The sequence below is a fragment of the Sprattus sprattus genome, assembly GCF_963457725.1.
Source record: "Sprattus sprattus genome assembly, chromosome: 2".
NCBI classification, from domain to species: Eukaryota; Metazoa; Chordata; class Actinopteri; order Clupeiformes; family Clupeidae; genus Sprattus; species Sprattus sprattus.
In genome coordinates this window covers 58173007-58199246 of record NC_137921.1, presented here as the reverse complement: position 1 = coordinate 58199246, position 26240 = coordinate 58173007, and the positions used below count along the sequence as shown (strand labels likewise).

General features: G+C 44.7%; 1 protein-coding gene across 2 annotated transcripts in view; it reads left to right on the top strand.

The window, feature by feature from the left end:
- The first annotated feature begins 2264 nt into the window (after window positions 1–2264).
- Window positions 2265–26240, top strand: part of slc44a5b (solute carrier family 44 member 5b) — a 36893-nt gene continuing 12917 nt past the window's right edge. For both annotated transcript variants that reach the window (XM_080832609.1, XM_080832608.1), the window contains exons 1-5: window positions 2265–2343; window positions 17701–17749; window positions 22969–23042; window positions 25494–25578; window positions 25785–25869. In XM_080832609.1, coding sequence (XP_080688735.1) covers window positions 2307–2343; window positions 17701–17749; window positions 22969–23042; window positions 25494–25578; window positions 25785–25869 — 330 coding nt within the window. In that variant the 5' untranslated portion in view covers window positions 2265–2306. The remainder of the gene's footprint in view (window positions 2344–17700; window positions 17750–22968; window positions 23043–25493; window positions 25579–25784; window positions 25870–26240) is intronic.

Sequence of the window (26240 nt, the reverse complement as noted above, 5' to 3'; positions counted from 1 at the left end):
TTTATGTTTCACAGCAGATGCCTAGAGCTTCATTATAATATTGGTATAGGACCTTGCTCTGTAATCATCAATTCTTGTCACATTTGGCAAAAAATACTTGCAAGCAGCATGCAGACTAATGCTGTTTTTAGCTGCTGACCTCATCCTTAAACAGCTTCTGGGCAGTTTTATGTGAAGTCTGTGGATTGTCTCATGTAGAAATTTAGACCACAGTGTTTGGGATTAATTTTCACCGCAGTGTAAGCAATCACTTGGTTTTTTCACAACTAAAACACACAATTGATGTTTTTTGTTGTTGTTGTGGTCAGCAATGACTACATCCTGGTTTCTTTCAAATAAGATCTTTTGGCCAAAAACTTCACCCAAAACTCAAAAAACTCCTCCTCAATGATTACTTAAATCATGAAAAGGCTATAATGCTTTAAAAGAAATCTCGTACCACTTGACATTGTCCTAAACAGGAGCTTGTGCTGACTCTTCTATTTCAGCCTATTTTGAGTGGACATTTCAATGAGTAACTAAGGGTAATGTTATACTGCCCCCATGTGGGAGTAAATGGCTCTGCGTGTATTAGTTCTTTTATAATCAAAGTCATACATGAACATATTTATACTGAACAGGAGATACGCTCAGATTTTCTATCTTTTTAAAAATATGAGAGTTAGTAGTTGCGGTACCTTCTCGAGAGATGAGAGAAATTTGACAATGTTTCATGCCTTAAAAATAAGATTTTGTATTACTGCCATAACGCACAGAAGAGTGTATGCAGGCCAACCCTGGGGTGCCAAGCCATGGAGTCATACAGTGCCTTTGAAGTACATCGATTAAAACTATCATAATGGTATTTTACCAGCTACCAGGATATACATGTCAATACATGTACCAAAATATGGGTCAGTGAGTTTATGACCTAAAACTGTTTAGAGGTAATGTTTTTTTTTACTGTTACCGCAGGTCATTCCAGACTAGTCCATTTGAAGTGATGCAACACTTATCTGCACTCATGGCTGGCTCTACACAGATATGTTCAGACCACAGATATGGCATTTTGATGTCAGTCAGTATGATCAGTTGCAAATGCAACGGTGCAAATACACTCACGATGTAACACAGAAATTCATATCTGGTTTAGTCTTCACAATTGTGGTTTTAAAGGTTTAGATAATGACTATGGGCAATCATTGTCTTATCTTCTATTAAACACTTGCCAACTGTATTGATTTGTAAAAAGTAGGACTATTCATGTAACTCATGAACATTCTGAGATGTTGTTGTTATTGTTGCTGTTTACCCTAAAATAACAGCCGGGTGTTCATTAAAATGGCATTCTCTAATTTCAACTCTGTGAAAAGACATAATAATAGCTTGCAAGACTAAAATGAAGTCAAATATGAAATGTGTCAAAATGTCTTGATAACAGCTGTACTGTTAAACTGGTATGGAGACATTTGGGTTAATTGCTGCCATTTGACTGAGTAGTTTATGGAAGAATTAGGAGGCCCATTTTATATTAATCTTATTTTGTTGGATTCACGTTTGAAAGCATAGGGACAATTCACGTAATAAGCTGTGTGACTAGATTTAATTCATGCTACTTTCTGTCACTACTTAGGGACTATGCTGCCTGAACTTAATGGTGTCTTCATCCCAATTGATGGGACATTTCTGGTTGTGCTGTTTGATACAGGTGAACCTTTGTTTCAAAATCTTCAGTTATAGTCCAGAATGCTTAATTTGGTTGGTTCTGTGTACAGGTTCGTGGTAAAAGCGTCAAATGTAGTCTAGTCTGTATGAACAGGTATTTTTGAGTGATACCTAAAATAGCCAACAACAAACGGTGTAGGGAGTATTTATGACAGTTGCATGCATCTATCACAATGTTATAGACTAAAAAGATTAAATCGGATTGGTGAATAACATGAAAACTGTAAGTGTCTGTCTGTGATAAGTCCCTATTATATGTATCCGATAGTGTAAAGCAGCCTGACCACAGCTCACTATTTGTGCTGTCCTCGAACAAAGCCTCTGCAAGAACACTTTAGATTGTTCATGCCTTGAATGCGTGCGCGACTCCTTTAAGAAGGCTTCCGGTGTTTTGTCGAGCTGTGTTCGCTTTGGCTCACACTGTAGATGACGCTGTCCCGTGCTGTAAACACGGCTGACGCTGAGCTGCGTGGCCCAGACTGCTCTAATCAAGGACTCGCATTATATTCGTGGACGGGGCTAGCGAAGCGCTATTCACATCCTGAACCTCATATGCAATCACAAAAACAAAGACACGCGAGAAATCTGCCATCTGCCGTGCAATGGCCAGGAAAACGGAGATCCCTTCTTCATATTATGGTGAGCGTTCTTCTTTAGGAAATCTTTGTTGTATGAGCAAGTTTTTTCTTCACCGTATGCTCTCGTTAAGACAGCTGACAAAGAGACTGGAATAACGGTTTCCCCGGAATTCCACTGCATCCCCCTCTAATTGTTTAATTCTTTTGGCTCAATATCCTCGTTAAAACAGTGCGTTTTCGCAACACTACGGGTGCATAATAGCTGCATTGTGTCAGTTTTTCTCCTTCGCGACTATGCTACTTTCTTACCAAACTGGTAAGTGGGTCGTCAATGGGGGAAAACAAAGAGGCAGCGATTTTTATTTTCATACTAATTCCATTCCATTCACTTCTTGTCCTGTCTTGAAAAAAATTCCTAAACAGATTTTTATAGCCTACAAAACATTGTCGTCGATTGTCAGATGTTGATGCGACGCTTTGTTGTCAAACCCTGTCTCATCTTTGTACAGTAGGCTTTTTTGTGTTAACAGTAAAATGTTCTCATTACATCTAATTGTCAGATTCGAAGTGTTCTGGAGTGAACCTTCTTGGCTTGTTACAAAATTACATTGTCATTGTTATCTAAAACTGGACTATTAAATTGCTTACTGTCTGAAGATACAATTTTATAGTGGTGATGGAAATAAGTAATCTTACAGCTTCAGAACAGTAGCCTACACTGTATGCCCCCTCTCCCACAGCTCACAGTATCTCTTCTCATGCGGCTTTCATATCGCTGTTTTTGTGGAACTGACTCAATATTGGCAGTTATATGTAGTCTGAAATCTATACCTATAGGAAAGCATCACACCATGAGCCAGCCTAACTTCACTCTATTATCCAGTCTAAAAAATAGGAATCTAAGTTTACAATCTCTCCGGACAGGCTGGCTGAAACAGTTATTAATACGGCAGGCTATTATTGCTGCAGTCTGATGGCTAATATAAGACTTTCTACCGTACTCAGTGTGAGGGCAGGGCAGGAGGCGTACAGTAGCAGGTTCTGTCAACCTTGGCACAGCAAGGTCCCTGCCCTTGCATTGTGACCCCTTGTATGATTCAGCTCCCAGTACTCCAGTGGCCTGCCAATCATGTACTATAGCCTGTCAGCGGGGAGCAGGGGATTTACTGCAGCTAACTGCCACCTTTAAATACCAACTGTGCCTCTAAATGACACTGTACCCATTTGTGATGTGGAAGTAAGAATGATCACTGGCCTTTAATATGGCTGTAACACTTATCTACCGTACAGTATTATTTAGTATTCTCTGCTTTGAAGAAATAATGAACAATCTTTTATAACTTTCCAAAACATTACAAGACTTAGTAATTCATTCAAACGTCAGAGTGAGTTCTCACTGTGGGCATTTTGAAGTGTTTCTCCTCTGTGGTGCCTTGAAGGCAGGTCTCTGCGGCTTTACATTCATGGGCTGTGAGAACCAGTGGGGCATGGAGAGGACTTGTGCTGACTCCCCGTGTTCAGGTCAGCTGTTCTGCCCCAAACGGCCATCCTTTTCAGCAGCTCAGGCCCGTGAAAGAAACTTCCCCCATCCGTCTGCTCCCCATTCTCGCCGCTGACACCCAGCTGAGATGGCACTGTGCTGTGTAAACGGCTGCTCTTTTTCATGACAGCGAAAAAGGCCACCATTCGTTAACATGGTCTACTCTTTACTAACGTAGCATGCAGAGGGAGCTGTGGCAAACTCCTCCAATGTTCAACCTCGCTGGGTTAAAGTATTAATAAAGACTGTACAAACCACAGCATACTCACTCTAAACTTCAGAGGGGTGACTTAAAAGGCTCGCTCACTCGTATGAAAGCTGTGAGCTCAGCACCTTGTTAATTAACAAATTCCCCGCATGATCAGCCTGCCTGAGTGTGCTGTTTCTAAACCACAGGCCAGCGGAAGAAGAGAGAGGAAATAATAATGATGGAAGAGAGCAAATGGAATTCTTGATTGTGAGGTGGAGACAATGCGCTCGCAGCACCCCCAGTCTTCAGGGATTCACTTCAAAACTGTCCCTTTCCCCGGGAACAGGAATAGCTGCGGTGTAGGCCTCTCTCAAGTGCACAAACAAAAGCACAAACAACAGAGCTCCAGCCAATTAGACAGCAGTCTCTCTAAAGCATCTCTATTATAGGGCTGTATCTTTATTATAGGGCTGTATCTTTATTATAGGGCTGTATTTGATTTATTTATGGAGAAGAAGCCCCACATTGCAAATATGTAGACAGAGAGACAGCATGTACGTAGTTTATTTGGAAACTAACTGATAATGGCAGTGGTTGACTGATCAGAGTCAAGAAGATCACATCCAGGAAAGAGAATTTAGAACACAACTCTGTGGCTTTGATATTCCACTTTGTGTTGGGCATTGATCAATAGCATGCAGGCATTCTTTTATGGTTTTGAATACATGGCAAAAAAGGAGACTTTGTTGATCTGAAGTGGAATGAGAAGGATTGTGCCATGAGGCTCTTTGCTGAAGCTGATCTGGAATCAGAGAAGTATTGGGAGAGACAGGGCTTAGAGGAATCCCCAGCCTCGGGATACGGAGAGTGAGATCTCATTAATGCCCCTTTCGAGTCCACTTCAATGTGCCGGCCCTCCCTGAAGGGCTGAAACAAATTATAGACTTTTTTCGCTTACTGAGAGAGAGCTCAGTGGTGAGTAGAGTTACGGTGCAATTTGCAGTTAATTGGATGTGTTGCAAATCTTTAAGGAGAGGCCGATAATTCGGCACTGTTTGAAGACTTTGCCGTAGAATTCCCATGAACGCCTCCACCAGAAAAAAAGTTACAGAACGTGCCACATGTGGATGATAAGTATGATGAAAAACAACACCACAGGCAAGGCTGAGAATGTAATACGTGCCTCAGGGGAGAATGTTATCTGTGAAGGGAGCGGAGTGGACTTCAGTGCTTAGTCTAACGTAGTTCCTTACATAAGCAAGACGCGACAGTGTAATCCAGACGGAAAGCGACGAAGAGGAGGGACAGGCGTGTGAAGGGTAGGGATGAAGAGGAGGTTTAGCTCAGAGTCGCTGTCTCACCTGGTCATGACACAGTGTCACAGCGATGCATGGCTCACCATCATGCAGTTAAGTCATGCACTGAGGAAGGATGTAAGCCTACATGTAAAAGTCATACAAAGTATCAGTCATAGTTAATAATCACCTAGTAGAACTACCAGAAGTCATATGCCTTACAGCCATAATCCTGCTTCTGTCATAAAATTGTCATTGAATTATCAGTGAACTATCTATGTATTATATTTTGTAATAACACTGTACACCTGTCAGTTAGCCCATAATAAAAGTATAAGGTAATAAGTTATGATATTTATTACAGGTAACCGGGTCCTACATTCCTTGACGTTCATTTGTATTCATGCCATGCCCTACTCATGGGTTGATTAAGCTTCTACATCAAATCAGGTGTTTTTTAACATTAGATTAATTACTGCCATCATCTTAATTAATTATTCTATTAGCAGCTGTGGAACATTGGCCCTCCGTGGATCATGTCCGTTAAGTAGTGTCTGGAGTTTTGGGTGAGCCACTTTTCACAAATGGTTCAATTAAGTCATAAATCAAATTATACTGCTGTCTCTCTGATCAGTTGCAAACCACAACATATGTAGTTAAATTGGCATTGTGTTTATGTTGTTATGTTTTCAGAATATAGTAAAGAAATGGTTTAATGAGTAGACTTGGTGATCTAATTGTTGGATGGGAATATACTGCTCCTGCCATGATATGGTCCGTGGGTATAGCGTACTTTCTACTATATAATGTATAGCGTACTTTAAATGCATTTCTTTATTCAGTGCAGTGTGTGGGGTTTGGGTTGTGGGTGCACGACAAATTTGATCCGAATCAAACGGCACATGGATTATGCAAAAATTCCATCTGTGGGGATGTGTAACTGTATAATGGTGGCATTTTCTCTACAGTGACTGACTGTACAAGCTACACTGAAACTTTTCAGGATTAAGAAAATGGATGTCTCCCCCAGCATCTCTTCACATTATCCATAACAAAGCCTATTAAGCCTGCGGCTGATCCCCCGTGAAAGGATCATTTCACACCAGAGGAGGCTACTAGTGCGACTGAGAAGAATGTTTAGCGTAGTATTTCATATCAAAGACACATTCATGCTCACACTCGGCAAACATGACCACCCCTACCGCCTGGTACAGACTGTCACGCAAGCTAGTAAGGCAGCTCTCAAATGCCCTTCACAGAAACCCAAAGCAGCCTTTCCTTCAGCAGAGCTTCCCTGCAGTGACTGCAAAGCACTGTACGAAGCCATATATCTCATCTTTCATATATAGCCTTATATAAAGCCATATGTCATTACTCCAGATCTGCTTACGTAGAAAATTGTGTGTATTAAATGAAACAAAAGGCCTGTCATTGGGGGACAATCGTTCATTTTGTTCTGGTTGAGCATTGACTACTTTTCTTTGTTACGGTATAGGATCTCTCTGCTACCCAGGTCACCAGTGATAAAAGCATCCGAATGACCTCAAACTAAAACAGGGCCTCAACCAACAATGCTGTCCCCAAAGGAGACTGAAGCCCTCAACAGAGTTGCTGACTAAGGCTTCAACCCACATAGCCACAGGGGATCCACAGAGGCATAGTGGTTTTGCGTTGAGATTGCCCTTTCGAGTAGTTGACTAGCCTACTGCAGTGCTTTGGCACAGTTTTTCACCCTTTGTTGTTGCGGCTTGCTGTTACGTATGCTCCCCCGTGCGGACTCGGAAATGAGGGCGTAAGTTGTTGTTCTTTGCAGTTGACGCAGAGGAAGTTACCTGAACGAAGCTCGAGGAGGAAGCTGGGGGTTTATTATTAGAACATCAGGTTGTACCCCTCACTGCTGTCTGACTCAGCAGTAACTCAGCCTCAGGGGGAGGGCTTCGACCTGTAAACATTCCCATTGTCCTCTCTTATCATTGGCTCCCCTGCCTGCCCATCTCCTGTCTGTGCGCTGTTCCTATGGAGACGATTAGAGGAGCTTCACTTGACTGCGCTGATAAGAACGTAGTTTGGGCGGATCAGGAGACAAGGTCTTTCCTCACCTGCATACCAAGAAGGAAGTCATGACCGCCTTAAAGGTCACATTGTAGTTGTTTTTAGAGGCCATGGATGAACAAATACAAATAAGTCCAGGTGGAAGACAGACAATCTGTGCCCTTTTTATTTTTCTGTATTGCAGTTGTTATATAATCACCATACTGAGATTCATTGATTTTCAGTGGCTGGGCCTGTGACAAGGATGAGGGGATACATAAATGCATGGAAAGACTGATAGTTAGATGAGTGCAATGCAGGGTGATTTAAGGATCTCCACAAATTGCAGCGTCTCAATGTATTGCAAAGTCTTTTTGTGGTACATTGAATAAATTAGTTACTGAACCATGTCAAGTGGACATTATCCTATTTATAAGTTCAACATCAACGACGTGGTAGGCACATGAGGATGTCTATGTGACCAAGCTGGGTATTTGGACCAGTTGATTCAACAAACTGTGTGGACAGGTTCGTGGGTGAATGAATGGTCCGAGTATGAGTAACTGGTAGCTATGGTGAATAGTGATGGCTGGGAGACATAGAGCATAGACAGGTTTGAGGGGAAAAGTTGTAGGGAGTGGTTGTAGGGAAGGCTGAGTGGCGAGATGAGTAGATGGAACTCTGGTAAGGAAGGAAAGGTGGGATAGCTGCAGTTTTTAGGAGGTCCTCATGGTCCTTAGGGAATCAGTTGCTCTGACATAAAACATAGGGTTTTGTCATGGTTTCCATGGCAACTGTAGATGAACGATAGTACAAATGGAAAAGCAAGATGTAGCAGGAGTAGCTTCAAAAAAAAGTTTAAATTATTTATGAAGTTGAGATAACAGTTCTAATCTCATCTCAGAAAGGCGTATGCAGATGCCGCTGAAGATAACAAACAACACATCCACTGTGCCGACCAGAATGAGTGTGTGATAATATTATTCAAAAGAATAGGTGAATGAAAAAGGCGTATTAGTTTATTGTTGAAAATAGCACAAGCAATAGCAAGCAGAGACAGTCAGATTCCTCACTAAGGTGCTGGTAGCCATAGATACAGCAGGGTAAAGAAGGTGAAGATATGCAGGAGAGAAAGGATGCAGGGACAGAGGATGCAGTTACATGATGAGGCTCTGGAGGATTAGGGAAGCGATCACCTGACAAACAGAAGCAGTAGTCTTACCTCTGGCATTTGCATATATTTTCTCAGAAAAAGAAATTAAATGAGAACTTCCGAAACTGTCGAAGGTTAGTGTGTATTGAGGCTGTATCAAAGCTATGCCTAAGTACTTAGGTATAACTAATAAGGATGAGAAGAAGTGAGATTAAAATTAGATTTATTTCATACAGCATTAATTCATCCATGTATTCATAATTCAGTTGTCCTCAGGACAGAATATACTACATTAGCAAAAAAGGAATTTCCTCATTTAAAGTGGCCTGACGCTTCCCAAATCCTCTGTGCTTCTGAATGATTAACTCAGTAATGACTGGTGACCACAATATACACATGACATACTCCCAACATGTTTGCATGTTGTGTCATTGGATCATTTCCACATGTGCTATTTGTTAAAAACAATTTGTTTGAATGTATTTAAAATGTTTGAAGGGCACTGTGAGAGATTAACACAAGGTTAGAGGAGTTTATTTTCAGCACATCCTGGATACGCTACGGACACTTTATTTACCCTGCTTTTCCTCGCATACTGTATGTAGGCTAGTTTTTTTTTACTACAAACTGTGAGTGCAATGAAAGGAGTACTGTGTGTGCTGGGTGGAGGGGCACTATGAGCCTGTGTGTGTTTATGTTTGTCCATGGAAAAATGTAGGCTGCACCAGGAAGTCTTAGAAAGGGTGGGGACAAACTAAACACACTAAAGGTAGTAGCAGGGATGATGTGTAGGAAGACCATCGTGTGAGATTAATAAAAACGCTTCAGTGTAGGTGGGATCTGTGTTATTGGAATGCAATGTGCCGGGGAAAAAAACACGTTTATTTATTCTTGTGTCATGGTGACCTCGTGTTATGGACACGCCACACAGTCAAGGGATGGTTAAAAGCTTTTTTTTAAGTGTTCTGGAGCATTTAGAATGCCAAGGCAATACACAGACAGACCTCTGAGGTGTAATCGACCAGCAGCTCAGGAGATGACGGCTAAATTGCTGTGAAAATGGCTCAGACTCTGGGCACCATGGCGGGCTGATTTCGCAGATGTGTTTTGGATGTGTGTGGGGTTCTGGGGTGGGTGTGTGTGTGTGTGTGTGGGGTGGGGGGGGTGGGGGCAGTGAGATAAAGTGTCAACACACTGACGGCTGCTCGGGGTCTGCTGGGGCTGTCAAGGGGTGGTGGGTATGGGTGGAGTGGAGGAAGGGATGTATAGTATAAAAAAACGAAAAAGAATAAAATAAAACAAACGCTGGGAGACGTGCCGTTCGACTTTAGGGAACATGCTGCTGCTGCTCAGCCTGAGTGCCTGTGAGGCTCCCTCCATTAAACATGAGTGAGTGAGACTTCTGTGTGAAAATACCTGCCAAGCCAGAACCCCACACTCCCTCCATACCAGCCACCACCGCACACCTCCTCAGCTGCCCAGGCGGCAGAGTGGGCTCAGACTAAAGCTGTGGCACCCGGGAGAGGATCAGGGTGCTGGCGCTCGCTACGGTCCTGCTTCTTTCTCTCCTCGTAAACTGTAACATGCTGTTGTGCGGTAGAGCGGAGTAGACATTTAACATTGGGACTGACCTTTACAAGTCCAATTTGACCCACTGGGATGTGCTGTGTAAAACACGGGGTGGCATGACGAACTGCAGGAGTTTGACTTTAGATGGGTGGTGGTGGTGGTTGGGGGGGCGGATTTTTAGTGGTATTTAATGTGCAGAATTTATAGCCTGGTGCTGCCAGCCTACATTGGCATTATTCTTTGTGGTCTGGTCACATTCCAATGGGTGCCAGGGCTTGAGGTGTCGCTAATGAGTGTTGAATTGTTAAATCCAAATTGAGAATGACTGGATCGAGTGTGGCTCACCATACGAGCACTGAGCTCCCAGTGGGATGGGGCTAAAGAGAGGGACTTAGTTATTCAAACTTACAGAACCCAGATGGATGATGAACCATTGCTTCTTTTCCACTGAGAAAAGCCTGTGGGGATTTCTGCTCACTTTTCCCAAGACTTTGGCCCAATCTCAATACTTCCCCTTACCCCTTATCTTCCCCCTTACCCTTGAAATTGCACGTTCATGTGAGAGCTAGTGGTGTCTCAATACCCAATTTGATCAAGATTAAGGGATAAGATTGAGTGCTATGTACCCCTTATTTTTAAGATGATTTTAGAGCTCACTTGAGAGCTCACTTACCTCCAAGGGCTATGCCAGAGCACATAGCGAAACCAGTTCGGGAATTTTCAAAAAAACATGGCTGCTTGAAGCGAGGAATATTTTACATGAATAAAGCTATCTACACAACTTTTTATATGTTTATAATGACTCGGTTTGATCTGAAATGTACTACACAAACGATGCATAGTATTGTAGGTCTTAACTGAAGCTTTCAAACGGTAGTTTTAGGATACAATTAGCGCGTATACAACCACTCCATTGGCTTATATGGTAGCTTGCCAGCTAGATGCTACATACACTACATGTAAGTATTTTTGGCTTATAATTAATTTAAAAATGACGACAGTCTTGTTTCGTGCTCTACACAGTTGTATACATATATATTTGCAACCATGTTCTTCATTAGACTTTTTTTAAATCGCTAGTTTCATAGCTCATACAGTCACGCATGACGTACCCGAAACCGAGTGGCGTCTCATTTCATAGGGGAAAGTTTTCAGCCCTTGGCCCTTACACATGCAAGTGCTAGGGTTAAGACAAGACAAAGAGAAAGCAAAAGGGGCAAGGGGAAGAATCGAGATTCGGACTTTGTCATCTGCAGAACTTCAAATGAAATGGATCCTAATGTGGCACTGTTTCCAAACTCAATGACGGTGTTAGTATCATCAGACTTCGCATGAAAGCGGCTCTTCTTTGTCATCAGCGGATGATTTTATTTTAACACCTGAAATGTTACACACATAAACTGGAGTGTATTGTTCACTGGTGTCAGCTGTGTGTGGCATGGCCGCTAGCATCCCTTTTTTAGACCTGGACAGGAAGCCTTAAATGGAGAAAGAGGATACACGCTACACACAGCACACACACCAGCCTTGGAGCAGGTGTTTCATTTTCACTCAGTTGAAAGTTTACAGCTGGCTGACAGTGAGGGAGATAACAGTCGTCGTCTCACACACACACACACACGCTCTCACAATCCTCCCTGCTCCCACTGACAACTTCGCCAGCTATCTGCAAGCTGGCATCGCACGCGATTAGGGTCCCCCCACCCCCTCACCTCAACCCCCGCCCCTGCTATAAGGCAAAACTAGATTAAGAGTGTTGTTTACGGTATATTTAGCGAAAGCATGTATACCACCAGTGATGATGCATCCAGTATTTAGGATTAGGGGCTGGGGGTTGATTTGATGGGGCCAATACCACTCAGCTCATCTCAACTCGGCTCAACTCAGCTCAGCTTATCTCGCTGCTTCGATAGGAGGGGGAAAAACAGGGCTGGGATGGAGGAGAGGTTGCATCATGCCACACATACTGGGGCTCCTTTGTCTCCAAAAGCCTCCCACAGCTGGTCTGTGTCTCAGGCAAGTCATATCAGGGCCAGACGGCTGAGAGATGGATAATGAGGTAATGAGGACACATTTTTAGGGATGACGACTTCATGTGATTCCGAAGTGTTCATTTATCATAAACCTTTCCTTGTCATCCAGATCATTTTTGTATAATCAGCCTCACAGTAGCTAGTACGCTAACACTACGCGAATATGACATCTCTGTAGGGGAAGAAGACTTTATTCCTCAGGTTCTTGTTGAGAGTGTGAGTTGTGGTTGATGTGAGAATAGACTCTTGGGGACTGGCTAACATTTTGAAGTCTGAGAGGTTTCAGACAAGTCCATCTGAGACCATCTGTCCTGTTCCTCACCGACGGTCTGCCTCCCTCAGTGGTGACAGCAGTGAGAGAGAGAGACAGAAAGAGAGGGAATGAGAGAGACAGAAAGAGAGGGTGTGAGAGAGACAGAGAGAAGGAATGAGAGAGACAGAGAGAGAGGGAGTGAGAGACAGAAAGAGAGGAAGAGAGAGACAGAAAGAGAGGGAATGAGAGAGACAGAGAGAGGGAATGAGAGAGACAGAGAGAGAGGGAGTGAGAGACAGAAAGAGAGGAAGAGAGAGACAGAAAGAGAGGGAATGAGAGAGACAGAGAGTGGGAATGAGAGAGACAGAGAGAGAGGGAGTGAGAGAGACAATGACAGTCTTCAGTAATTTGAATACAGAAGTGAAAAATGTATTACTTTGAATTCCATGTTATGAATAATGCCATTTTATATTGACGTCTCTACAGAACTCCTCACTACAGAGCTGTCTTGTGGAAAAATAGATTTCGATCGGGGCCACAATGGGGATCTTTTCAACTACTGTAGTGATGAAAGACACTGTGAGCATATTCTGCTTGCTGATACCTTCACACAATCTGCACTGCAGTAATACAAAGGTTTACTCTTCAAGGAACACCTTTTTAAAAATCACTTGCAATACAGAGGAGGCCATCTGTCAGTGAAAGTATTGACATACATGGGGCTCTAGCTGCTCGCTGTTGGTATGGCTCACCACTGTTGTAAGAGCCTCTTTGTTGTGGATCTCAAACGACACCATGAAAGTCAAAGCCCACTGTAATAATACATATCAGTAGTAAGCAAAATCACTAGGTCAGCGTATGCATGTCTACTTTACATGGAGGTAAAGCTTGGTATTATGTACCAAATAGGAGATATGTAAGCTGAGAGCCCAGTGATTTGTTGTTGGTAGTGCAGGGTCTTCAGTTTTCTGTTTTGGTAGCACAGGAACAGAGAAACGATGACAACTGAGACTTGACATTTGCTCCATGGTAATTATCTTACCAGTATATTTTCTAAAATGGAGGATCTTCAGCTCATGTCCACGGTGATCGGTTGCAGTCGTGACACCTTGTCTTACATTTAAACTCACACCGTCTTTACTTTTTACCCTATTTTCAGATCCAGATCCTACTGGACGCCTTTAAGTATAAGTCAGTGTTTGCAATATTGAAAGGACATGGAGAGCACAAACTCAGCACAAACTCTTTAGACCTGCATACCTGCTCTGCTCTGCATGTCACTAGTGATTAACTGAGTTTCCATCCGGGGCAACTGGACAGTACCACAGTGGTAAAACAAGAAAAGAAAAGCTATCCAGCATTGACTACTGAGAGGGATACAGACCCTGGTCAGTCCTCTGAAAAGCTTGAAATCGATGTGCAACAATGAATCCTCTGAGTATGCATACCTTTCATAAGGAAGAGCACTACACTCGTCAATAAAACAGACCTATTTAGAACGTAAGTGTTTGCTCCTATCCGAATGTGAAAGCTTTTACTCAGAAAGCCATCCGAGGTAAAAAAAAAAAAAAACTTCTTTCAGAGTTCCTATTCATAGTAGGAATGAGATGGCAAAAGTAGGATACAGCCTGCACTAGAACACTGCAGAGACGTAAGACAAATGCCAAGCCCCATTATGCTTCTTAGATTTAATGCTGTTAAGATGTGCTGTGTGGTGAGTCAATCTGTTGCCATGCGGGGTGGCAGATTTAAAAAGAGATTGAGCAGAGAGGATTATTTGGCCTGGTCATTTTCTGCTGTTTGCCCAGCACATAATTGTACCCCCCACCCCCCCAACTCCTCCACAGCTGATTCCGTGCAAATTAGAATAAGCTGTTGTTTGTCTCTGTCACAGAGACAAACATTGGACATCCTTCATTATTTAGCCTAGCTTATTACAGGAATTGATTGACTGTGCTGAGATCAGATGTGGTGGCTTATTCTATGTGAGAAGGCAGCCCACAGCACAGCTCAGTACCGTATGTTGTAGAAACACGCTGTGTGCAGTAACACTGTTATGGTTATGGTTGACATTATGTGAGGCATCACAGAGCGTTTATACAAATGACTGCTCTGAAACAGCGCAGTAATGAAAGGGGTCAGCAGGCACGCGCAGATAACATCCGATCATTTACTCTCTCTCGGTCGTAATGGTAATGTGTGCCGAAGCTGCACGCCTCATCCAGAAACTGTGTTTTGAGCGCCACCTGAACAGTTGGCCCGCCACAGCCTGCCACCAGGCCTGGCACAGAGCAGATTACCCGGCAACGATGTGTCGTCTCTCGCCGTGCCTATGAGCCATTTTCCAAATGTCCTGCTGATGGCCGACTCTGCATGGGGCTGCGGGGCTGCGGAGAGTTGACACTCTATTTCCGCCGAGTCACCTCTGAGGCCGTTTCACAAGAGGCTCTCGGGCTTTTAGGCTTTTAGCAGCAGCAGCAGTAACTCCGCCTCTGGCAGCTCGGCACTGATTTCTGTAACTACCCAGTTCCCCGTTGCTGAGCCCTCACAGAGTGAGGAGCCCTCACAGACTGCAGCTTCCTGAGAAAAATGAGTCATGCGCTGCAGCTGATTATTTCCTCAGGTCTTTCCTCGGGTCCGCACCCGTTAGCGTTAGCATAACCACCCTTGACATTCACAGGAGGGTACAGGAAGCAAACCCATAAGGGTGCTTCATGGTGAACTACTAACACTCCTCTGTTTTGCCTCCAACTCCAAAACGACTGTGACTTTCAGTTCCATAGCTAGGGCCGTTAATTGAGCCGTTTCAATCGCCAGATGTACCAGAGCTCAGCTATGCAATGCAGTCTCAAGAAGACCTCAAAGAGCTTGTGAGGTTCTGTTTCCTGCTTGCCTGTGCTAAGCGGGGATCCAGGGACCATCATGGCTCGTGCCCCACCACCACGGAGCCCTGGGCTCACATCTAGTAACAGAGAGTGGCTGAGTTCTGTCGTCGAATTGGCTGAGACAGTTCTCTCCCACAGGGCATCCAGTTGGGCGTGAAGGCAGCCTTTCGCTGCCATGCAGTCGCCCACCAGTAGTGCCCCATCAGCGGTTGACTGGCAGTGAAAGCGAGCTCAAATTGCACCCCCCCCACCCCCCCACCCCATCTCCCTCCATCCATTAATAAACTTCTCCCCCCCACCATGGCACAGTCTGTTTTTCCTCTGTTTTGCCTCCAACTCCAAAACGACTGTGACTTTCAGTTCCATAGCGAGGGCCGTTAAGTGAGCCGTTTCAATCGCACAGTGTCCACGGTGGGTTGTAAAAAAAAAAAAAAGTCCAAGCCAAATGAATATCAATTACTGTCCTCTTCTTCTTCTGTTTCTTCTTCATTTGCTCATTTCAGCTCATTGCCCTCTGCAATCCTACAGTCGGTACTGCAGCTGTAGACCTAATTAGCTTTGATTTGAGCTAATGTGCTGCAACCTCATGGCTTCGGGGCTTGTGCGCCCGGCACCGCTGGGAGCTTTAAGGAGCCAAGGACAATTAATGGGACATCACAGAGAAAGGGCAATAGTCTATTAGTACCACATGACCAATCAAGAAACAGAGCATATAGATCTTCAACCTGCTACTAGACTTTTGGTTGTTTTTGTTGAACCGTTGAAACAGCGATGCCCGTATCATAACAGCATTAAGAGCCCACTTGCCGCCTGAAAGCCTTGTAATATCCAACTAGGGAGGTGTGGGCCTTCTTCTGTTTGACCTTGGCAGGAGATGAGCAGATGTTATAGCAAGAGCAAAACTGCCATGGATGATTTCTCTGAGATTATAACCCAAACAAAGAGATCTTTCCTGGTTTATGATTTAGACATAGATTAGGAGGCACTTTCCATGCTGTAGACATGTCGTCATCTCTCATGCTGTCATAATTCTCCTGGAAGGCCGAACGATTCATGGACTCCCCGTGGATAACAGCACTGAGTGTGTGCACACACTGACAAATTACCAGCATTACGAGCCATCCTGCAGACCAAAGCAAATTCCTTGAGACAGATGGATTTTATCTCACAGATATTTAGCTGTTCATGTGTCACTTTAACTGCCATCAAAATGGCAGATCCCTTCTCATGTTTTCCTCTCACAGTCTCAAATTTCTTCCCGGAGAAAAATCCAAGCTCATTTGGCTCATCGTTTCATCATGACCTGTCGTTTCAAATCTTGACAGGCCTGCAGTTCAGTGGGTGCTGAGGATAGGGAATAATATGGCATCTTGTGGCGTGTCTGCATACTGATGTACTTTAGCAAGGATGTCATTGTCAGTTTTTACAGCCATCCTGAAAATATCGTCATCATTAGATCATTCTGTAGCTTGCCATAAATGACAATCTGACAGAAATGGGACTTGTCATCCCTTTGAAGTGAGCTACCAGAATATTAGTTAGAATATGTTTCCTCTGATTGTCTGAGCTGTGAAAGATCCAGCAAGTTCAGGCTGATGCATTTGACCATACCAACCCAGCCGTACAGTGCTGAGGAGCAATGGAGTTGTGCCGGTCCAGATTACCCACACCCTCCCCTGGGAACACAAGCACTTAATTGGCCTGGGATAGATCTTGGAGCCTAGTGCGGTATCTCTCAGGTTAGCCAGAGATAGAGGGAGAGAGAGAGAAAGAGAGAGAGAGAGAGAGAGAGAGACAGAGAGAGAAGGGCAGATGGCAGTGAAGCAGCCTCCCACTGCTGGCATGGTGTGTGACCTGTGCCACTCCTCTCCAGAACAACACAATGAGCAGTGATTGCCAGACTTCATGCTCTCAGTCTGAGCTCGTCTGGGTGCACTTCTTTAATCTGGGCGGGTCAAGGTGGTACACGTGCACTCAAACAGTACTGCCAGGATGGATGTGGAAGACTGCAGAAGGTGGGAATGTGAATTATTCACAACCAAGGCAGTGACTTTTTCTTGCTGACCTACATAAGCTCACACACTGAACTACCCCGGCTAGTCCCTATTTCAACCAAGTATTGTTGTATGGGAATAGTGCTCCACTGTATAGCTCCGTCATGGTGCTGTCTGCAGTAGCTGGGAAATTAGCTGGTTTGTGGCCTTTTTCTGATTACAATGATTTGCAATGTGATTCTGTGACACGTTTTGTCACGTTGAACAATGATATGTCACAGAGTGCAAATCATTATTTCTAACTAATTGGCATCATGCCATTTTGGTCATAAAGCTCTATGTATTGATCTGTTGATAGTATGTTGTGTTAAGCTTTATTCATGATCAGCATTTTGTTAATTTTTCTATCTTGATTATGTTAAGAGTCTAAAGATAAATCTGATTGAAATTAACATGAATGTGTTTCCTTGTACAGGTGAGCCCCAGAAGTTTGACCCGACATTCCGAGGACCTATTCACAACAGGTACGCCTCACGTTCACATTTCAAATTTACCCACTTGACCTTGCATGTCTGTTTTCTTTCGCCGTAGCGAGTTCGCTATCCGTCGTTATTTTTTTTACGGTTTCCATTTTCATAGCCTCAAAAAGCACAACATCACCTTGAAACGTCACGTCACTGACAAACAAACAAGCCCGCTGTCATCCATCCACCTCGGCCTCCCGTATCTTTGATTTTTCCACTCGCAGGCCGCTCATTGACTTTGTTCATGATCTCGTCCACGCGCGCTTAGCCAGTGCGCTGACCCCGTTGGCCCTGTTCCCTGAGTGGCCTTGACGAATCGATGACTGGTCAGGCGGTGACGGACTCGAGCGTGAGCCGAGGCGATAGGAGGTGAAGTGTGGAGCGCCCGCACCACTGCACCAGCCAATCAATGGCTATTAGTCTCACGGCTGGTTAGATTTGCCTTAGTGACACACATTATTAACAGGCCAGCTGGAGCTGGAGCTCAGGACTAGCACTGATAGAAATAGAAGGACAGGACAGAGTGTTTCCGAACAGCAATAACTGGGTTTGGGTGATTTCCCTCGATGCGGAGCTTCATTTGATTTTATCCGTATTAAAACAATATTTTTATACAATGGTGTGTGTGTGTGTGTGTGTGTGTGTGTGTACTCAATCATATTGAATTGTGTCAAGAATTTTTTTTTTGTGTCAGACACAGTATATCAGATTAGTCCCCCATTTGAGCTATTTTATTTTTCTAAGCATACAGTTTAATAATGCCTGTTAATCAGGGAATACACATTAAAGGATTTAAGGATCACAGAAAGAAATGACTGAAGCAGATAATCAGTTCATCAAATATGCAAGTCATATTTGTGGAGCTTTCACAAAATGCCAAGCAGTTGTCCTGGTAATGTATTCAAAAATACAATGAACTGACACATCAGTTTTGGCTGCATTTTATTCATGAATTCATTCATCGAATTAACTCATTGTAAATTCATGATATTCTAATCCAAGTCAGTAGTGGGCATTCACTTGTCTTGCCTCTCAGGTCTTGGGGTGTGTGTGTGTGGGTATATGTGTGGATGTATGTGTGTGTGTGTGTGTGTCTGTGTGTGTGGTGTATGTGTGTGTGTGTGTGTTTGTGTGTGTGTGTGTGTGTGTTTGTGTGTGTGTGTGTGTGTGTGTTCTTGCCTCTCAGGTCTCGGGGAGCTTTGGCCACGCAAACAGACAGCCTGTCAACATGTGACATCATCTCGTAGTTCATGGGAGTCCATTGTATCCCTGTCACAGAGCCACTGCTCCTGCTTGAAATCATTACTGGAGACAGACAGCTTCACTGTGTGTGTGTGTGTGTGGGTGTGTGTGGGTGTGTGTGTGGGTGTGGGTGTGTGTGTCAGTGTGTTTGTTTGTGTGTGAGTGTGTATGTGTGTGCATGTAAATAAGTTGAGATTCAGATTCTGTTTGGTGTGTGTGTGTGTGTGCGTGTGTGTGTGTGTGTGTGTGTGCGCGTGTGTATTTGCCTGTGTGTATTTGTGCTCAGAATCAGAATGGCACCCATACAAGTTTGTGACAGTGTCACAGTTTCACCCACCCCTTCTCAACAACCCCCCCCATGCTCCCCACGTCATTGGCACCACGGTGACTGGGTCTGTATCACAGGCTAACTGATGCCTCCACTGCCAGGAAACGTCCCTGCTCAGAGCCCCCGTGTGGCCTCACAGTCTCCCCAGAGAGACCTGCCAGCACCGGCCCTCCCTCTCTCCTCCCTCGGCCCTGATCACCCAGAGCTCATCCCCAACGCGCTCATCTGCGTTCATGGGAGTGTGATTTACCGCTGCCGCTACACCAGCCGCTGTGCTGGGCTCACATGCTGACGTGATCGGGTGGGAGAGAGAGCCATTGTGAGAGCATGTGTGAGGCTTTTAGCCGAGCAGCACGGGATCACAGCACAGTTGTGCTCTTAAATAGTTTATCGCCACGGTTGGGATGAAAGCAGGGCTGTGTACAGTATTTATGGACTTTGATGAAGAATAGACTTCTTTGTGGAGCCTGATTTTCAACTCCTCATCTCACTCCTTTCAACTCTCTCACTGTGTCTCTCTCTTTTTCCCTTTATCTTCCTTTGTCTCTCAACCCTTTCTATTTTCCTTTTCTCAACCCTTTTCCCTTTTCTATTTCTCTCTCTCCCTCTCTCTGTCTCCCACTCTCTCTTGCTTGAGTCACCCACAGCATTAACTGAAAGGTGTACTGACCTATAATACGGTGTGTGTGTGTGTGTGTGTGTGTGTGTGTGTGTGTGTATGGGGATGTGCACGGGGATGGGGGGTGATTGAATCTTTGACGGAAGGCCCCTCACTTGAACAGATGGTGTAACATACAGCGCACTGACCTTAACGAGCTGGAAGGGGATAACGTGCTTAACGCAATCAAAGGAGATGTCTAATAGTGGTGCCCTGAATTACATTAGAATTTGCCCAGCCTTTGGTGTTACGAGGAGGAAGAAGGCTATGGAGAGGTTCATCCGCAGCAAGGGCATGGAGGAGTCATTAGCGGCGCGGGTTTCTTTCTCTGGAAGCGGCAGGTTAGCCAGGAGGCTCTCTTATCTCTCTCTCGCTCTCTCTCTCTGTCTTTCTCTTTCTTTCTCTCTCTTTTTTCTCTCTCTCTGATACATGACGGAAGCAGACATATTGTTGAAATATTTACAGTTAAAATAAAAGCGCAGCTGCTGCTACTTGCAGTATTTATACGGGTGCATAAACCTGCTGCCTAATGGCAGATGTGCTCCCGAGCATTTTATAATGTGCCACACATATCTGCCATCATAGCCCTGTCCTCCCGTTTGTGTGTGAAATACATTAGTCTGAAAGTTCAGTGTGTATACGTGTGTGTGTGTGTGTGTGTGTGTGTGTGTGTGTGTGTGTGTGTGTGTGTGTGTGTGCATTTGTGTGTTTGGAGTTTGGAGTTTCACAAGTGTGAGTGTGTGTGATTGTGTGTGTGATGCGTGTGTGTGTGTGTGTGTGTGTGTGTGTGAGAGAGAGAGCGCGCATGTGAGTGTGTGATGAAGGTGATGATGTCAGTGAAGGTGTTTGTGCATATGCCTATGTTTGTGTGTGTGCATTCACGCATGCATGCACACACACATATTGCCATTGATCTCTGCTCCTTGGACCTCCTTGTCTGAGGCAGTTATCTCTTAAAACAGCCATTTTGCTGAAATTGATATTCTGTGAATCATCACTGATGCAGGCCTCAGGGGCCCGCCTGATATTTAATTATGAAATGGCGATCAGGAACCCCCAGAAGCTGCCTGTTGCCAGCGTAACTGCCACAAGAGAGCCATCTCAGCATGAGGAGTTAAAGGTTCAGTCCTTTACCTTGGTATAGTGTCTGTCAGTCCAAGCCACTTTGTTTTTCACATTTACACAGCAAGGACTGAGCACACACACGGACACACACAAACATGTACACACACACACACACACACACACACGCACGTACACACACACACACACACACACATGCACACACACACACAAACTCACATACACACACACACACAATCTCACACACACACATATACACCCACACATACACACACACTCACACACACACACTAGCTAGAGGACAATGAGGAGAAATTTGCTGAATTTGACAAAAAAGTTGATTTGTAATGTAATGGAGGACGCATCGTTAAAGACCAGCTGAGCACCTCAGCGTGTGCCAATGCACCCTATAGCTGCAGTCCAACCTTTGAGATCACAGTCCTCTCTCTCTCTGTCTCTCTCTCTCTCTCTCTCTCTCTCTCTCTCTCTTTCTCTCTCTCTCTCTCGCTCTCTCCCTCTATCTCTCTGTGTGGGTTTGTTTTTCATGTGTGAAGATGAAGGGGCTGATGTCATGCCTGACAGAAACAGAGGTCTGGCAGTGTGCAGAGGACAGAGAGGAACACCAGGGCGGGGTGGGGGGTTTCTAAAGGAGGCTACAGAGAGACTGGAGTGACAGCTCCTCTGGGGGCTTTTCTCTTCTGTGACAGTTCCAAACTGATATGTACTACTATATGTAAGAAGAGGAGTGAGACAGAGAGGGAGGGAGAAAGAGAGAGAGGCGAAAGAGGTAAGGACGAAAGAGAAAGAGAGAGGGAGGAGGAGTGAGAGAGATGTGCTGCATGCCAAAGGGGGAGACAGAGAGAGAGGCAGAGAAAGAGAGAGAGGGAAGGAGGGGAAGAGGAAGTGTGGATGAAAGAAAGAAAGGGAGAAGGAGCGAACGAGGCAGGCATCCTCCCTTTGAAGTGTGCCGCTTTGAGGAGTCCCGGTGGAGGGAGGCAGCGAGCGGCTGGGGGCGTGAGCACGTCTCATTAGAGCTGCTGCAATGGCCTGTTCCCGCCGGGCCTCACTGTCTTCACTCCACGCGGGGAGCTGCCTCCCTCTACCTCTCTCTCTCTCTCTATCGCTCTACCTCTCTCTTAACCTCTATCTTTCTACCTCTCTCTCTCTCTACTTTTCTCTCTCTATCTCTCTCTATCTACTTCTATCTCTACCTCTCTCTCTCTACCTCTCTACCTCTGTCTTTCTACCTTTGTCTCTATCCCTCTCTCTGTACTTCTATCTCTCTACCTCTCTCTCTCTACCTCTTACTTTCTACCTCTCTCTCTATCCCTCTCTCCATACTTCTATCTTTCTACCTCTCTCTCTATCTCTCTCTCTACCTCTTTCTCTATTTATATATCTCTCTATCACTCTGCCCCCCCCCCCTCTTTCTCACCTGACAGAGAACACTGCACAGTGAGATGCGCCCCCCCCCCCCCCCCCCCTCTCTTTCACCTGACACAACAGAACACCGTGGGGGAAACCGTCATTTCAAGAGCCAAAAATACTGAGAAGAGCAGATGAGCTCGCAAAACACAAGCTTTGTTTCTCACTCCATCCCCCCTTCCCCGCTCTGACTTGCCCATTACCATCCACTTCACAGAGGTGCATCCTGGGATACGGAGCGGTCCTGGGATGCCGGCTGTCTTTGCGTTTCCAAACTATTTCCAGATATGATAATCAGAGAAGCCCAGTGGAGAACGTGGTGGCAAGAAACCCAAAGCCTCAAAACCAGATTCATTCTTTGTTTGTTTTCATGGAGCGTATAGATTCCAGTAATAATAGATGTGAGGCTATCTTTTTCACATACTCTCTCTCTCTCTCTCCCTCTCTCTCTCTCTCTCTCTCTCCTTTGCTGTCTTTCTCCAGGAGCTGCACAGACGTCCTATGCTGTGTGATCTTCATCATCGTCATCCTCGGCTACATTGCACTGGGAACCGTGGGTAAGTGGCGCCCGCTCCCTGTTTGCTTGTACTTCATCAGACCCAGTTGCATCTCAACTTCAGATTGAAACAGTTCTGGGCCACATCTGGCCCGGTTCAGAGTGACCCACTATCTAATAGCGGTGGGAGATCAAAATCCATACAGTGTAGTGGAATATTTTGTGGCAAAACATTAAATCGATTGAGACTTAGTATTGCAATATTAATTCATTTAATATTATGATTTTGGTTCATTCGTCTCCACTTACGCCTCTACATGCGTCTCCAAATGCGTCTCCACATGCATCTCCTTGTCTCCGCATCCTCCTGCGACTCGGCCGGGGTAATATTTGCCCGGCGTTTGCACTGAGTGAGAAATATGACAGCGTGTGACACATACAGCCAGGCCCAAACACCAGTAGGCGAAGCAATTACCTTTAATCCCTTTCTTTATCTTCATGGTGGGGAGAAATGGCCGCCTGTATTCAATCACGACTGTTTCAGAGCTTATTTCCACCGCACATCTCTCACTTCTCTCCGAGTGTGTAATGAGGGGAATGATTCGTTTTTGGGTCGGAATTACTGCTGGTAATAAGCAGGTCTAGGGGAGAGAGTGGCACACAAATTTTCCCTCAGAAAGGCTTTTGCAGATATTATTTCCTTTCATAACGTCGTGATTATGACAATTCCCTGTCTACAAGATTAGAAAAAAAGGTACACGGCGCCCGCTGAGGTTACAGCTGCGTTGTGACTTCCCTTTTCACCGCGACTGCAGAAGCTGGCCCCGTATGAAAGGATGAAACGCACTTATTGACTGCAGCCTATGCTGCGCTGCCATCTTTCTCAGTTCACCTCATAGAGAAATCACAGAGCCACACTCGTTTGAACCGCCTCCCCTCTGCAACCCATGACAACGCCTGGGATTGTACGAAGCAGACTGTGGGAGAGGAGGAAACCAGCTCCTTCTGCCAGACTCCCAGGCAGGTCTTCAGAGGGGTCACGCCTGCACAGATGAGTGGGTGGCAGGAATGCAGAGATTGTGCTTATTGTGAGACACACGGTTGCTTTGTGCCGCGGCGGCCGAGGCGTCTCCGTGCATTTTCACGGACTCCCTTTCATCTCGTGTTAATCTGTCTCTCCCATGGACCGGACCGCATTGACCCGCAGTGACCAGCTCTGTCTGAGGCTCTCAGGACGGCCAACAGCTTGACAGGAGACTGAGACAATACCAGTCACATGACTCTCAGCTCTGTGGGGTTGTTTTGGTCACACACACACAAAAATACTTTTGCACACTAAAATGCTCTTTTTCTGTCTCGCACACAATCTCCCTCTTTCTCTCGCTCACACACACACATGCATATTTACACACACACACACACACACACACACACACACACACACACACACACACATACACACACACACACATGCACGTTCACACACACAAACCCCTCTGTATTGTTCTCTCTTTGTGAGTAAAACAGATTGAGATCATTGGCGATATCATCTCACTGAGAATTCTATCTGGAGACCCCCTTAGGCAGTAGTCTCACGTCCCAGGCCAAGGGTGGACTTTGTTGTCCAATTACTATAAGAGAGAGGGGGGGGGGGGGGGGGGGAGAGGAGTTTGTGTGTGTGTGTGTGTGTTGTGGTAGGGAATTGAGGAGACTTTAAATGGCTTTGGGCCCGGCTGTGAATAAGTAAAGAGTGTTTTGGGCCCTACCCCATTTTTTAAATTGTTTCTCCTCCCTCCCAAGGCGAAGGCTGTGCCTATCATGACTCGCTCAGTCGGCGTTACAGAGGTCAAGTGCAAGAGGTTTTCATGCCAAAGCTTATTAAAACACTGTGCTTCATCCATCTCTCCTTGAGCCAGGTGGTTTAGTTGAGATTAGTTTTGTTCAGCTTTCTATGGATATTGACACAATCCAGCCTGTTTGGTGGAGCTGAGTTGAGAGAGCTGATGGTAGAGCTGAGTTGGGTCGTGTTCAACATTATCTGCCAGATTTGTTGGGCCGTGTGTATAAAGTGACTACGTACTGCGTAGCCATGCTGACCACGTAGATTTGTAGTAATGTTGAATGGTGATTATATACATATATTTAAATCAGAGTGTCAGCTCTCAGGTCAGATCTAGCATTGCTTGCATGCATCTTCACTTCCCTATACCCAGCTACAACAACTGTCTCAGTAGCACCTTGTTGTTATGAAACATATTTCATATTTTATTAAATCATTTTGGGACAGAAAAGGTAATCTAATCTGAAATCTGTACATCACATGACACGGTGATGAAAAATGGGAATTTATATATTTATATGTTATATATTATATTAAAAGTTATGTTAGGTTGTTGTGCAGTGTCTTGACATAAGGATATCATTGCCCAGTCTGACCCTGTGTTGTTCTGTGTATCTGACAATAACATACTTGAAATTGAACTTGAACTTGAATCCTTTGCTCTTCTTCCAGCCTGGATACATGGGGACCCCAGGAAGGTGGTGTATCCTACAGACAGCCATGGACAGTTCTGTGGCCAACAGGGCACTCCCAATGCGTAAGTATCACAAGCACTCTATACTGGGATCAGTACTTCCCTGTAAACTCTTATGTACTCTTTTGACTGTACTGGGATCAGTACTTTATAACAACAGTAATCTCCCTGCCAGAAGTATCTAATCAAATGTTATGGCCTTGTAATACCATACGTATACTGTATGTCAGCAGTGTTTTATGATCCTGTGTTTTCCTATTTGTCCACAGAAACAAAGCCATATTATTTTACTTCAACATTTTACAGTGTGCCAATCCTGCAGTTTTGATAAACCTGCAGTGTCCCACTACTCAGGTGAGTGAGATGGCTGCGGTTTCTTTTCCAGTCACGATGTCACATTTCCTGAAACCCATCAAATGCATCACAAAATCAAACACCAAACCGTCCGACTACAACCAAATCAAATACACTACATTCAAAGAGAGATTGTCCTCTGACTAAATCAAACATTGCCCGGAGAAAAAGCTATCAGACTCGAAGACTGCACTCACTGCCTCATTACACAGTGAATGAGCACAGAAGGCAGTCGGTGCTTTTATAAACAGATTGTGTGTGATGGGCTTTATAGTTCAGATAAATAAGCTTTGCTCTTGGTGACTAACACGCTGCTGTGTATGCCTCTGAGAAAAAGCATGACTGTAACCTTACAAATCACTAGTATAAAA